Below are 13,041 nucleotides of genomic sequence, written 5' to 3' on the forward strand. Positions count from 1 at the left end.
AGACAGGAGCTGCTTGTTCAGCTATGCCAGAGCAGTCTGTGCCCTGCACGAGCCTGAGGGACCCCCGTGACCGCTGACCTCTTCTCCATCCCCTGGGACAGCAAGCACAGGCAGCTGGAGCTGCTCACTGGAGACACATTTAAAGCTGGATGCTCCTGCACAGCACAAGTTGACCCACATTTAGGTCCCTCTTGAAACAGCATTCACGCAGGCGGGTAGACAGGGTGAGAGTCAGGAGGAAGAATCATTGGTCAGGGGGGCAGCAGGGCACCAACTCCACCTGCATCCAGCCTGGGAGCAGACCTGCACCTCGAGGCACCACGGCACGAAGGAGTTCGGCACAGATCTGCAACCAAACAAGGGCCTTTTCCTAGGACTCAGCGTACACCCCGTGCACCAGGCATCCTCCCTGGGATCCCTCATCCACACCAGGGAGCGCACGGGGAGTCACACAGCAAATGTGCCTAATGAGCAGTCCCAAAAGGCTTTAATTATTATTTGGAAATAGCTGAAAAGTAACCTCACATTTGCATTTCAAGTCCATTTAGCTTAATAAATAACCTCGTATTTCAGAAGAAAGATGCTCATCAGATCACTTGTTTCCTTCAGTGTGTGAGGACCAAGGCTCTATATTTAGCACATGCCGCAGCCTTAGCCTGTAATTGCGAGCGCTCCTGAGGATGTTGTGACTAGAAGGATTTGCTGCTGTTTTCACAACCACGTCCATCTACCCCACCCTGCACACGAGGCACAGCTGTACCCAGCTCTGGTGCTGCACACAGAGCCACCCAAAGGGCTCGGCATCCTTGGACCTGCTGGAAGAAGCTAGATTTCCTCTGGAGAGACAAACCCCAACCCCACTGGGTAAATTCTTGCCTGCCTCGAAGGTCTGTAAGCTCTGAATGGTTCCTGGAAAAGCCCAGTCCTTGCTGCAGGGCTGGGTTGAGCAGCTCCCAGGCTGGGTCAGAGCATGCCAGGGTCCACTTTGACACATGGTTTTAACCCGGGATGAGCTGATTTTGCCTTGTTTCGCAGCAGGGAGTCTCTGGTTCGCACTTGCAGGGAAAAGCAGACCTCGGTCCTCATGGTCAGAAACAAGGGGCAAGCGTGTGCCCTGTCCCCCGACCTGCCCCAGATCAATTCTTCTCCAGGTTTTGTCCTGAAAACCTGCCTTTCCAGCACAGCATCTACATCCATTGTGCATGGTGGGCTGGCTAAGATCTAATTATTAATAAATGGGATTAATTAAATGTTATTGGGGATGAGTTATTTGGATCCAGGGATGCTAGCTGGGCTATGTCCAATGCTAACGACTTCCCCCCAGCTCCCACTGGGGCAGAGTTCTGCTTCCTGAGCCAGGGCTGAATCACTGCAAAGATGCTTCCAGGATGTTTCTAACACATTTTGTTCTGAAATCACTCAAAGACAAACTTGCTTCCCAGCTAACTTCCTCCGGTGATGGATGACTAACAACAAACACATTAGGTAGCACCGAACCACAACAGCAAATTAGGAAGAGAAACAGTCAGTAACGACCCCCGCCCCCCTCCCCTGAGCAGCTGATTGCTCTCCAGCCCCAGCTCTGCTGCTGGGAAGGGGGTTCAGAGGAGCAGCTCAAGCAGGCAGAGCTCAGCAGCATCTCCTCAGCCCTTCACGGGATGCCATGGGGTTGGGGCAATGCTCGGCTCTGCAGTCAACCTCCACCCCCTGCAAATCCAGGCTTGGAGAAGCCTAAAGTAGGGATGCTGTTGCACAGGACCCATGCCAGTAAGGCAAGCAGGCATCCTCAGAGGACCCTGTCCACTCTGGAGTTACCGGCGGGTCCAGACGGATGCAGCCAAGGCCCATCAGCCACTGCGAGGGACCATATGCGAGTCCTTGTCAGAGACTGCAGAGGACAGGTTCTTACTTTAATCAAAGACTGCACCAATGTCAGCTCCTAAAGAGTCTGTTGGGAAGACAGGAGGGATTCTCGGTTCAGGCTGCCAGCCTTGCTCACCCACTAGAAAAATCTCTTTAGGGAAATTCTATTTCCTGCCAAGAAGATTCAAGAATTTTAAAGATAACTATAATTTAACTAAGCATTCAGAGAGCGGGCTGCTCTGCATCTCCCAGGGGCTGAGGCACAGGGATGCTGCAAGGGATCAACAAGCCAAGCAGGTACCCTGGGCTCTCACCCAGCTCTGGGCAGCCCCCAGCACTGGGCAGGTTTGCTGGCAGCCCTTCCCGAAACCATGCCTGACATCCGCTCCTCACCAAAGACAGATTTCCCTTACAGCAAGCAAAGCTCTGGCTCCTAAGGGTGCACAGGAAGGAAGAAGAGGGTCCTTGTGGCCTCCTGAACGACTCCAAGTGCTGTGAAGGAGCAGTCCCAAGCCTCTGCTCCCCAAATCTCTATTTCAAGGCAGGGCTGCAACACCACAGACATTTCTGCCACCCCTGGTCTCTCCCATGGTCCTTGTATTGAGGGTGAGCACCTTCCCATCCCAGCGGCTTCTCTTTTCCCTTGCAGATGTCTCTAACAAAATTTGCAGAGGTAATAGGCAGCACTTCAACTTCAGTTGCTCTGCCCTTCTTGTGCTGCATGCTGAACCCTAGGGAAACCTTCCTTCATGCTCTCCAGGACCACCTTCCTCACATCCAGCCCCCAGTGGGACCTGTCAAGACCACACACCACTCAGAAGAGGTGAACGCACCAGCCCAGACTCCACACAGAGCCCATCCAGACCCGCTCCTCGGGCCACCCCACCACAGAGCGACACCAAGCCTGCACAGTTCCACCACCCACCCCAGCCAGCCTTCTCACAAACCAGCATCCCTGAGCAGGTCCAGCCTCCAGAGCTTCCAGCTCAGCCACAGCAAACCCACGTGAAACAAAAGAACTCCCCCATGGGACACCTCTGCATCCCACCAGCCTGACAAGAGAGCTCAGCTCCACTCCTCCTCACCCAGCAAGGTCTCCTCTGCTCATCTCTAACACAGGAGTTGTAAATTAAATCCAAATCACTTAAATGTTAACCAATTATCCACATGACGGTAAGGCAGCTGAGGAAGTTGCCCCGCGTTACTGCCTGATGTAATTAGCCCGGAGCCACTGAGGCTCGCAGAGCTCGCACATGTGAAATAATTAACAAAAGCGGTGGAAGGGAGTCTGTCAGCATCGGGTCAAACAAGTGGGAGCAGCAGGGAGGTACTGACCATCCCACCTGGCTTTGGCATGGGCATTGCTCCCAGCCAGGCTGGCTCACTGGGGAGGAGCAGCGGTACCCACCGGCTGTCAGCAGCTCCAGCTGGAGCATTCCTTACTCCACTTAGAACTATAGAACGTCCCGAGGCGGAGGGGACCCACAAGGATCATCGAATCCAACTCCTGCCTCAGCATAGCACAACCCCAACGTTCACACCTTGTGTCTGAAGGTGTTGGCCAAAGGCTTGACATCATGACTGCTTCCCTGGGAGCTGTTCCAGTGCTCCACCATCCTCTGGGGAAGAACCTGCTCCTAATGCCCAACCTAACCCTCCCCTGGTACATCTTCCTGCAGTTCCCTCTGGTCCAGAGAGAAGAGCTCAGCACTTGCTCCTCCTCCTCCTCCCCTCGTGAGGAAGCAAACACAGACAATGCTCCTGCACTGTGCTGTATGCCTCTTCCATGGGCTCATCAGCACGAAACATGTGTGACATCTCCTGCACGGATTAAAGAGATGGAGTAAATCCATTGTGTCTCGCTTGCCATGAACGCTATTTCCAGCTACCTTAGGACATAAATCATGCTGATGCTGCTGCCTATATGCTTAAAAAGCTTTCTGCAGATCTCGCTGCCGGCAGTGGTTGCTGGAGCACATCAATCTTTGCCCGTGGGCACCTGTGAAGGTGCCCTGGGGTGCAGGGCAAGGTCTGGCAGCTCCCTTCCCTCCTCATCCAGTCTCTGCTGAGCTGCTGCCCACCCTGGGGCCGGGTACGGGCAGGCTTGGAGCTGCACTCAGCCACAGGCAGCAGCTCCGGGGCACTCAGCATTGCTGCCTGCAGCCCCAGCACCCATCCTCCTCCAGCTCCCACCAGTGCCCATCCAGCCGGGGTAGCTCAGGGCTGAGCAAAGCAATGCAGGCACCTCAAGGGCTGTTGCTGGACGGGTGCATTCTGCACGTTCAACCAGCTACAGATGAGGCCGTGACCAGCCAGTGCAGACCTGCTGTTGTGAGTTAATTTGTTTGAAGGACTCAGAAGCATCAGCAAAGCGAAATGCAAAGCTCGGAGGGGTAGAGAGGCTAATTTTATGCTCCATTAAAATCTCAGCTCACAATGGAGTGAGGTCAGGAGTGGTGTCACCTGATGGATTATGGACAGAGGCGAATTTACAGCGGAGCAGCCCATCTTTAGCACCCTGTGGATTTGGGGAGACAGAGTTACTGCCATGGAAAAGTGTCTGAGATGCACACACATTGCAGGGCTCACCCTGCGCTGCTGCTGCCTGGCTCTGCCGGCTCCCAGTGCAACCTCCTCTGCGGGGCTCATTTCCACGGTGGCTGCTACACCACGGAGGTCAGTCCCTCCTGCCCTCCAGAGGGACAGCAGGAACAAGCTCACTGGGACTACTACTCTTTTTAATGCACGTTCTTAATTACCTGGATTGAAAGTTAATGGATTTTCATTGGATACAAACGGTGACATGGGGGAAAAGGCAAGAATGAGAAAGGTTTGCACACCAGAGCACAGAGATTGTGGACCGATGAAATGCTCAAGGTCCCTGCCCCGCTCCCACCCTCATCAGGCTATGGGATGCAGCGTTTTGAGAAGAGCTGACCAGGCACGTCTGCACGGGCCAGACACTGCTGAGCCATGGCGATCCCCACACCGATGTGCTTCTTACCTGGAGCTCGACGCCGTAGCCTGTGTAGACCGTGACATTGTAGGTGCACTCCAGGTAGCTATGCAGGGGCAGCGGGGGGTAGTCCGTGGAGTCGATGTAGCCCTCGGGTTCATGGAAACTCATGCTGCAGAGGACTGGGAGGAACAAGCATCAACCACTGCCCCCGGGGAACGGCTCACTTGCAGCTCCCTCCCACGCCTGGGTGCTCCCACTGCCCTAAACCTCAGCACCCCGATCCCTGCTCCAGCAGCCAACCCTGCTGAAGTGCAGAAGGTTTTAGGCAGCCCCACAAACCCACCAGCAAACCCCTGCTCCCCACCAGCAAACCCCTGCTCCCCACCAGCTGCCGTGACCCCACTACCATGTTCCCCAGCGCTGTGCGGGCAGCGCGGCTCACCTGGTGTGGGCTCTGTGGTTATGACAGTGGTGGTGATGATGGTGGACGTGGTGGTTTCTTGGCTTTCTTCTGATGCAGAGCCATGCATCTCACTCTCCACACTGTTTGTCCGGTTCACGGCAGCGTTGGCAGGAGCCACGGTTGGAGCCTCACTGGCATCGCCCCCACCATCGGGGAAGAGCCGAGGGACCACCGGCGGCAGGGTGGATGGAGAGATCTGCAGTGCAGGGTGGCTGGTGGTGGCCCAGGGCAGCTCAGGGGGGCTCTGCTCCACATTCCCCATCCCAGCTGCTGCCTCTGCCGGTGCACGTGGCTCCTGGAAAGCATCAGGGAGCCCAGAGCCCAGCGGGTTGGCTGGGGTGACAGCCCTGGGGGGCCCTGGCAGGGTGGGCTTGGGCCGCAGGTGCTTCCTTGCGGTATTTACTTTCTTTAGAGTAGGTGGCTTTTTCTTAACAGGGAAAGTTTGTTTGGCATCAGCGTTGGGGGCGGCAGTGGGTGTTTGCAGGATGCGGCTCCGCACCATCAGTGTAGTCTCTGCTGCTGGATCGATGCCATCCTCCCCGGCTGGCAGCAGGTTGAGGGCAGTGGCATGACCGAGCTTCCCGGCTCCACCAGCAGAACCTATGGTGTGACTGAGCTTCCCAGCTCTGCCAGTTAAACCCATGGTGTGATCGAGCTCTCCAGCTCCACCAGCTGAACCCGTGGCATGCCCAAGCTCCCCGGCTCTTCTGGCTGAACCCGGGGCATGCCCAAGCTCCCTGGTTCTGCTGGCCAAACCCGTGGCATGCTCAAGCTCCCTGGTTCTGCTGGCCGAACCCGTGGCGTGCTCAAGCTCCCCAGCTCCACCAGCCATCTTCTCCACCTGCTCATCCACAGCGAGAGGGTCTGGGCTGGAGGGGACCAGCGCTGCTCCTGATCCGCTGTCTGCAAAAAAAATGAGGAAAAGTGGGATTTGGGCAATTCTGGGCACGAAATTACAGCTGTGCTGGTGGCATGAAATCAGCCCCTCAGGGAGCTGTGGCTGATTGAATGCCTGCTGCTCTCCCAAATGGGCCCATTACGGGAAAGCAATAACGAGTCTGCGCTGATTCCCTGAAAGCTAGGCTTCTGCTATAACTCAGTGGCCTTATCTCACCGTTTTAGAGCTGCTAGTTAGTGTCTTTATCTAGATGTCACTTGTTAAGGGAGATTCACCCGCTCCTGCTGAGTCCGTTGCTCTGGCTCGGCCGCAGTGAAAAGCCTTTATTTTTGCAATGGTCATCAGCAAATACGGCAGTTTCAAAGCAGCAGATCAGGTTGGGTCTCTTTGCCACTGTTGTCCCCACACTGCTGCCTGGTGGGGAACAGATGCCGATTAACCAGCTTCTTTCAGCCTCCCTCTGCAAAACACCATCCACTTCTGCAAATTCTCTCCTTAGGCACCACTAACCTTTTGTGCTGGGCAGAGCAATGCACAGGAGAGAAAAAGTAATCAAAGCCACACCGCCGCTGCTTTGACCGGGGAGTTTAATTGCATGCAATACAGATTTATTCACCACCAATGGGTCTGATTGGGCTGTGGTTCATGGTGAAAACAAGCTGCGAGCAGTGCCAAGGCTCTGTGAAATGCTGCAGAAAGCTCCGAGAGGCAGACAGTCAACATTTTCCATGGAAACAGCAGTTGTCAGGGAAGGTGTTTAATGCACGGTACTTAAAGACCGTAATTCCAGTCCCCTCAGTTCCCCTGGGAGGGTTTGGAGTCTGAGATTCCAAGTGGGGTCCCCGTCCTCAGCGTGGGTGGGTGCCTGGTTGGGCACGGGGTGACATCTGTGAGTCCCCAGCCCTGCTGCTGTCCCAGGGCTCCCTGGGTGCACACTCCCCTCTGCGACTGCAAACGGAGACACTGACCTGCTCTGAAACACGCTTTGAGCTGCTATGGAATGCCTGCGGGATGTGCATCTGCCACAGTGCCGGATCTCTGCGGGATCAGGGACTGGAGCAGCAATCAGTGTTTCTTTCCCAAATAGACTCCAGCAAAGCACAATAAACCTCTGGCTCACTCAGGACACTTCATTGCAATTAGCGTCGCAGGTATTTTAAACAAAAGCACAACGCTTACGTTAAATTTAACTTGGGCTTTTTTTTTGCATTTCAAATTCTACTAATTGAGGTAGGACTGGGATGAAAAGGAAGAAAGGAGCTTTTGGACTTGAAACCTTAAACACAAGGACACTGCAGGGTGACTGCGTGGGGGAGTACAGTTCCCCGGGAGCCCAACCGCCCTTTATATTGCCCTGTGATTTTAATGCCTTTCAACTCTTGCTTCTGACGCCTTAACATTAATTTGACTGTTGCGCAGCTGGGGAGCTCCATGCTGGGCACACCGCAGTGCAGTGCGGCACAGCACCACTCCGGCACAGCAGCGCAGTGGTTCAGCTGGTTTAGCTCAGCACCACTGGGTCAGCAACAGGAGCAGGAGTTGTAGGCGATCTTGAATCCACCTCATTGCTGATGCCACTCAGCGCGGCTGCTTGTGATGCTGCTCCCGATCCCCAGCCCTGCTGCACCTCCCCATGGGTTTGTGCCCATCCAGTTGTTGCCTCTCATTCCACCTTTAAGCGCTGATCCTGGAAACACTTGGGTACCTGCTCTGCTTTCCGCAGAGGTGTGCGCCCATTCGTAGGTGTCTTGCACGCGTTAACACTCAGCCCCTGAGTTATTTGGATGTGCGGGATCAGGGGCTTCCCAGAACTTGGGCTCATTCAGCCCATAAGGTGAGGGCACACACCCGTATGGACCCAGAACACTGGCACTATCATCTCCACATGTGCCAGGGAGAAAAGAGACCCGCAGTGGCAACGGGGTGGCAGAGCCTGGCCTTGGATGCTCCAGTGGCCCCTGGCAGCTCCATTTATAACAAAACAGCTCTCTTTTTGCTGCAGGATCAGCAGTGGTCACTGCCTCAAACAGTCTGGTCACCGTCAGTGACTGCACTGTGGGATGGGGCGGCCGGTGCCTGCAGGGCAGGAATCATAGAATCATTGGGTTGGAAATGACCTTTGAGATCATTGAGTCCAAGCAAGGAGAAATGGGCACAAGCAGCTCCTGCAGAGGGAAACAAGGAGCTGACTTCACTTCATCATCTGGAAAAATGAAGAAGTTTCTGGTGAGAACTGAAGATAGGGGAACACGACAGGGAAAAGCAAAAGCTGGGAGACTCTGCTTGACAAATGGAGTTTCCAAAACCCATTTGTGTGAGGCTGGAGATGTATTTTTGTCCAGGTCTGTGCAGTGAGTGCACTGCAGGGGTGTAAGAGCACTCCCCACCACTACAATCAAGCCCACCTCTCCTCTCGATGGGCTGTACCAGATCCATCCCTGAGCCACTGCTTCTTGGTTGCCGAGAGTCCTTGCATTGCCTGGGTTGGTTCCTAGCTCTGGGTCCCCAGGACAGTCAGGGCTGTGCCTTCACCCACCCCACGCCACTGCTCCCTGCTCTCAGCTGGCCAAGTCGCAGACACAGGTGCAGAGAAGCCAATCCCAGCTACCCAGGGCTTCCTGGGCTCTTCTGTTACGCTTCCCATGACTTAAAAAAATTTATTCTTTAATTAGTAGTGGCTCAGAAATTCATTAGCTGATTCCCTTAGCACATTAGGAGACATTTCACACACATTATCTGCAACCACTGACTTGTGTTGGCTCTGAATAATCTCACCCAGCTCTATCTGGGGAAGCTGGGTGCCTCAGTGTCCCCATGCATGGTGCTGGTGGGGTGGCTCAGGAGGCCTAGAACCCTCTGCTCGTTTCTGAGTGACTCTGCTTCCCTCTCCATTCCACCTCTGAGCTAAGCCTGGCCTCCATGGGCATCCTGCCACACGGCAATGAGCACCTTGCCATGCGGCGCTGGGGAAAAATTGGTCCCCAGGGCAGTGCCAGCATCAACCCTCCTTCCTGACAAGCTTTGTAGGGCTCTTGCGTGCTTTAGTCTTTGTCTCCCAGCCCAAGTCCAGTAAAGGCAGCCAGGAGCTGCTCTCCCGCTGCTGCTGGTCTGGCTGTAGCTCAGCTCATCAGTTTTAGTACTCGGCAGCAAAAACATTTCTCCATCACAGGAGAAGATGGTTGTGTCTGACAAGGAGGAGATGACAACCCCAGAAAGTGAGGGAAGAAGGCTTGATGGCTGATGGAAGACGTTGGGACACCATCTCACAGTGGGACAGCTGGGGTGCTCCTGCAGGAACCCGAGTCCTTAAAACTGATGCGTTATCACAAACAGCAAAACAGCCTCCCTAGGTTATTTGTCATCCCAACTCTAATTCTTAACGCATGTTGCCATTAAACCATATTTTATGCTTTCAGAAAGTTGACTAATTCCTTATTAGATCTTTTGCCAGGATGCATTTAAACAGTTCTGCCCTTAACAAAGCATGAAATAAAACACTCTGTACAGTGACTCTGTAATGAGATACTTAACATGCTTTAGTTTGTAAAGGGCAAATGTCTAATTCAGGGAAGCCAACGTAGCCAGGCTGGAGCAGGGAGATGGAGGCACAGGGGGGCCCTGGCATCAATGATTAATAAGGGCACATTCCACGTTGCCAGAAAGAAGTGATTAATGATCTTAACCCCCAAAAGCAGAGCTGTGCTCCAGCGTGTCCCTGCGATGCAGGCTGCCAGCCCTGCCACTGCCTCCCTGGCACTGCCAGAGCCCGATCCCACTCCACACGTGCTGGTGCTGCTCCATGGCCCCAGCACAGCCCTGTGCCCGCTCCCCTCCCTCGGGAAGGAGCCTGTCAGCACCCATCCTGGAAAGGAAGCACCAGCTCTTCCCTCCTGGGGGGCAGAGGCTCCTGCACATGGAGGAGATGTTGCTGCCTGCAGCAACGAGTTCCCATCCCACGGCATTTCCAAAGCGAGCAAGGCTTTAGGAAAAGTAAAGAACAGGTGAAGCAGAGCACAGCATCCTCACCCTTAAGGAAGGATTGCAGTAGGTTTCCACATTTGACATTAGGACAACAGTGAACTTTAGTGAGGTGCTTTCCATACCAATATAAATGCAAAGAGCTCTTCTCCCACCCCCAAGAACTATGGGGTAATCACAGCGAGGAACTTGGCTGGGACCTGGGGCAGGCAGAGCAGGACCCTTCCCAGCTGCCAAAATGCATCCCGTTCAGTACAAGAGATCAATCCAGAGACACTGAGGTGGTAGAAGAGAAATGATCACATTTGACCTTGATCTAATCTGCTAACCCATCTCCGGAGGAAGTAAATGCTATCAAGACATACAAGGGATTTATCTTATGTCTTGATCAGGAACACTCTGCAGGCAGTTTGAGACTGGAAAGGCTTCTCTAAATCCACAAAAGCCTCTAGAGTGGCCCTCGAAGTCCTTGTTCTCCTCAGGCACAGTATGACACGTGGGGCTCTGGGCTCTGTGCTCTGCACAGGCGACTGCTCCTGCAAGACGGGACAGAAATGTCCAGGAGAGTTTGGAGCACAAATGACCTTAATGCAAAACGACGACTCATCTTCAGGTCTATTCTGGGATCTGCCTAGATACCGGCATGTAAACACCAAGGAAGGAAGCTCGGCTCTGGGGAGGATGTCTCCAACCAGCTTTTACTCCCCCACAATTTATACTTAGCTGCCGTCGGAAGCGCTCTCTCCTCTGCAGGGCACGGGTGCCAAGCACGCCGTGCTGCGCGTGGGAGCGTGCAGGCTGCACATCGGCCAGGGCTGGGAGCAGGGACACACCCCAGAGCTGGGGTGATGGCACGGGGCACTCGAGAAATGGTAGGGCAGGAGAGGTGGCAAGGCAGAGCAAGCAGGTTCTCGGGGTGCTGCTATGGCACCCCTCACCCAGAACCAGCACTGCCCTGGGTGCTTGCAGGACACCAGCCACGCGCCTGCCTGAGCAGCACTGTCAGCTGCTCATGGAGGGTCCTTGGCCCCAAATGTATTCTTAAATAGATTTAAACAAGTACAAATCACAGAATCATTAAGGTTGGAAAAGACCTCTAAGCTCATCCAGTCCAACCCCACCGTGCTGACTAAACCATGTCCCAAAGTGCCACGTCTACCTGTTTTTTGAACCCCTCCAAGGATGGAGACTCCTGCACTGCCTGGGGCAGCCTCTGCCAGCACTTCATCATCTTTTTGGTAAAGAAATTTTTCCTAATATCCGCTATAAACCTCCATTGGTGCAACTTGAGGCCATTTCCTCTCATCCTATCACTTGTTACTTGGGAGCAAAGCCCAGCACCCACTACACCACAACTCCCTTTCAGGGAGCTGCAGAGAGTGATGAGGTCTCCCCTCAGCCTCCTCTTCTCCAGGATAAACAGCCCCAAATGCCACAGCCGCTCCTAACACACTTGTGCTTGTACAAATGCCTCCTTTAAATTTGCTCTCAGCAAGAAAAATCAATGACTTCAAAGACCACTGTAACGGTTGTCTGTGCTTTCTTCCCCACGCAATCCTTCTGCCCATACAAAGAACAACTAATTGCTTTGGCAATATTTTTGCAGGTGCAAACAGTCTGTGTTTTGCCATTTAGGATGGTTTTATCTCACTCTTTTGGAGAATTTTGTTTTCCTGCCAGAAATGAACCTTCTCATTGCCTGTGATCTACATGCAAGCAGAGAACATCTTGGGTTGTGGCCTGGAATTTGCTCTGCTAGCCCAGGTGCATTAACGGAGCGAACTACAATGTGTTAAGCAAATGAATGAATGAGACTGTGAGGCCAGGCGAATGAAAGAAAACTAATTAAACATGAGCTCAAGCTCCCCCCTTTGCCACAATTTCATACACTATCAGCTCTTGTTCTCCATCAAAGCGAAATAAGCTTTTTAGCGTTGCCTCTCACCAAGCAGATTGCCTGTGTGCTGCTCAGGGCAGGGACACGGTCTGGTCAGGCAGTTCGTTGCTGCCTGGTGGCCACAGTGCATGTTCCGACTGAGGGGGGCCCAGCTGCACTCCTGGGGCACCCCTAGACTCTGCCTTTGACCCCGTGTAGCACAGTGGGGAGATGTAACTTTGAGGTTTTGGATGCTGAATTTGCAGACAAACCCTGTGCTGGAACCCATGGAGCCCATGTGCCCCATTTCAGAGCCACGCTGCAGTCACGTCATTCCCACAGAAGGCTCAACTCCAGGCACACACGGTTGCCTTTTCAGCCCCAAAGCTTCATTCCCATAAGATAGGGTCCCCAGGACTCCCTGCAGCCCCAGTCAGGGAGACAGGATCACATCCTGCAGATGTGGCCAGCGATGGCAAACACTCCTGTGCTGCTCCAGAGGTGCCGTGGCTGGAGAGATCCAGGCAAATCTGATTGCTGCCGATATCTCAGCCAGAGAGGTTTAGAGGAATTAGAGAACTGCAAATGCTTGATAAAAGGATGCTGAAATAATCATAGGGAACTCATTTTGCTGCTGTGCTCCTGAAAGAGCTAAACCATGAGTAGCTGTATAGCTGGGTTCCCATTACTAATGCCGATGCTATCGCTGCCTTGCTGCGAGCACATGATCCCGGGCTGCCGGAGGATGGCGGCTTGATTGCTCGAGTTCAGTAGTTACCGTCCTGAAGGTTTTAGTGATCTGATTAAACCAGAAAAGCTGAGAAGCTTATATGGATGCTATTAATGGCGGTGTTCAGCCCCTGTGCTCTGCCTGTGTGACGGGCTTAGGCGGATTGTGCTGGGAATGGCTAATCCTGCCCAGAGATACTTCTGCTGCCGGCGCCTCACCCGAACCCTCTCTGAGTTCTGGGACTGATCCTGCACCCCCTGGCACCCCAGAATCT

General features: G+C 53.8%; 1 protein-coding gene across 1 annotated transcript in view; it reads right to left on the bottom strand.

Annotated features, from left to right (window-relative positions):
• Positions 1 to 13,041, bottom strand: part of SEZ6L (seizure related 6 homolog like) — a 49,457-nt gene that overhangs the window by 14,450 nt on the left and 21,966 nt on the right. The window contains exons 2-3 of the mRNA XM_054082394.1: positions 5,265 to 6,188; positions 4,868 to 5,001 (exon numbers count right to left, since the gene is read on the bottom strand). Coding sequence (XP_053938369.1) covers positions 4,868 to 5,001; positions 5,265 to 6,188 — 1,058 coding nt within the window. The remainder of the gene's footprint in view (positions 1 to 4,867; positions 5,002 to 5,264; positions 6,189 to 13,041) is intronic.

The sequence above is a fragment of the Cuculus canorus genome, chromosome 17, assembly GCF_017976375.1.
Source record: "Cuculus canorus isolate bCucCan1 chromosome 17, bCucCan1.pri, whole genome shotgun sequence".
Classification (NCBI taxonomy): domain Eukaryota; kingdom Metazoa; phylum Chordata; class Aves; order Cuculiformes; family Cuculidae; genus Cuculus; species Cuculus canorus.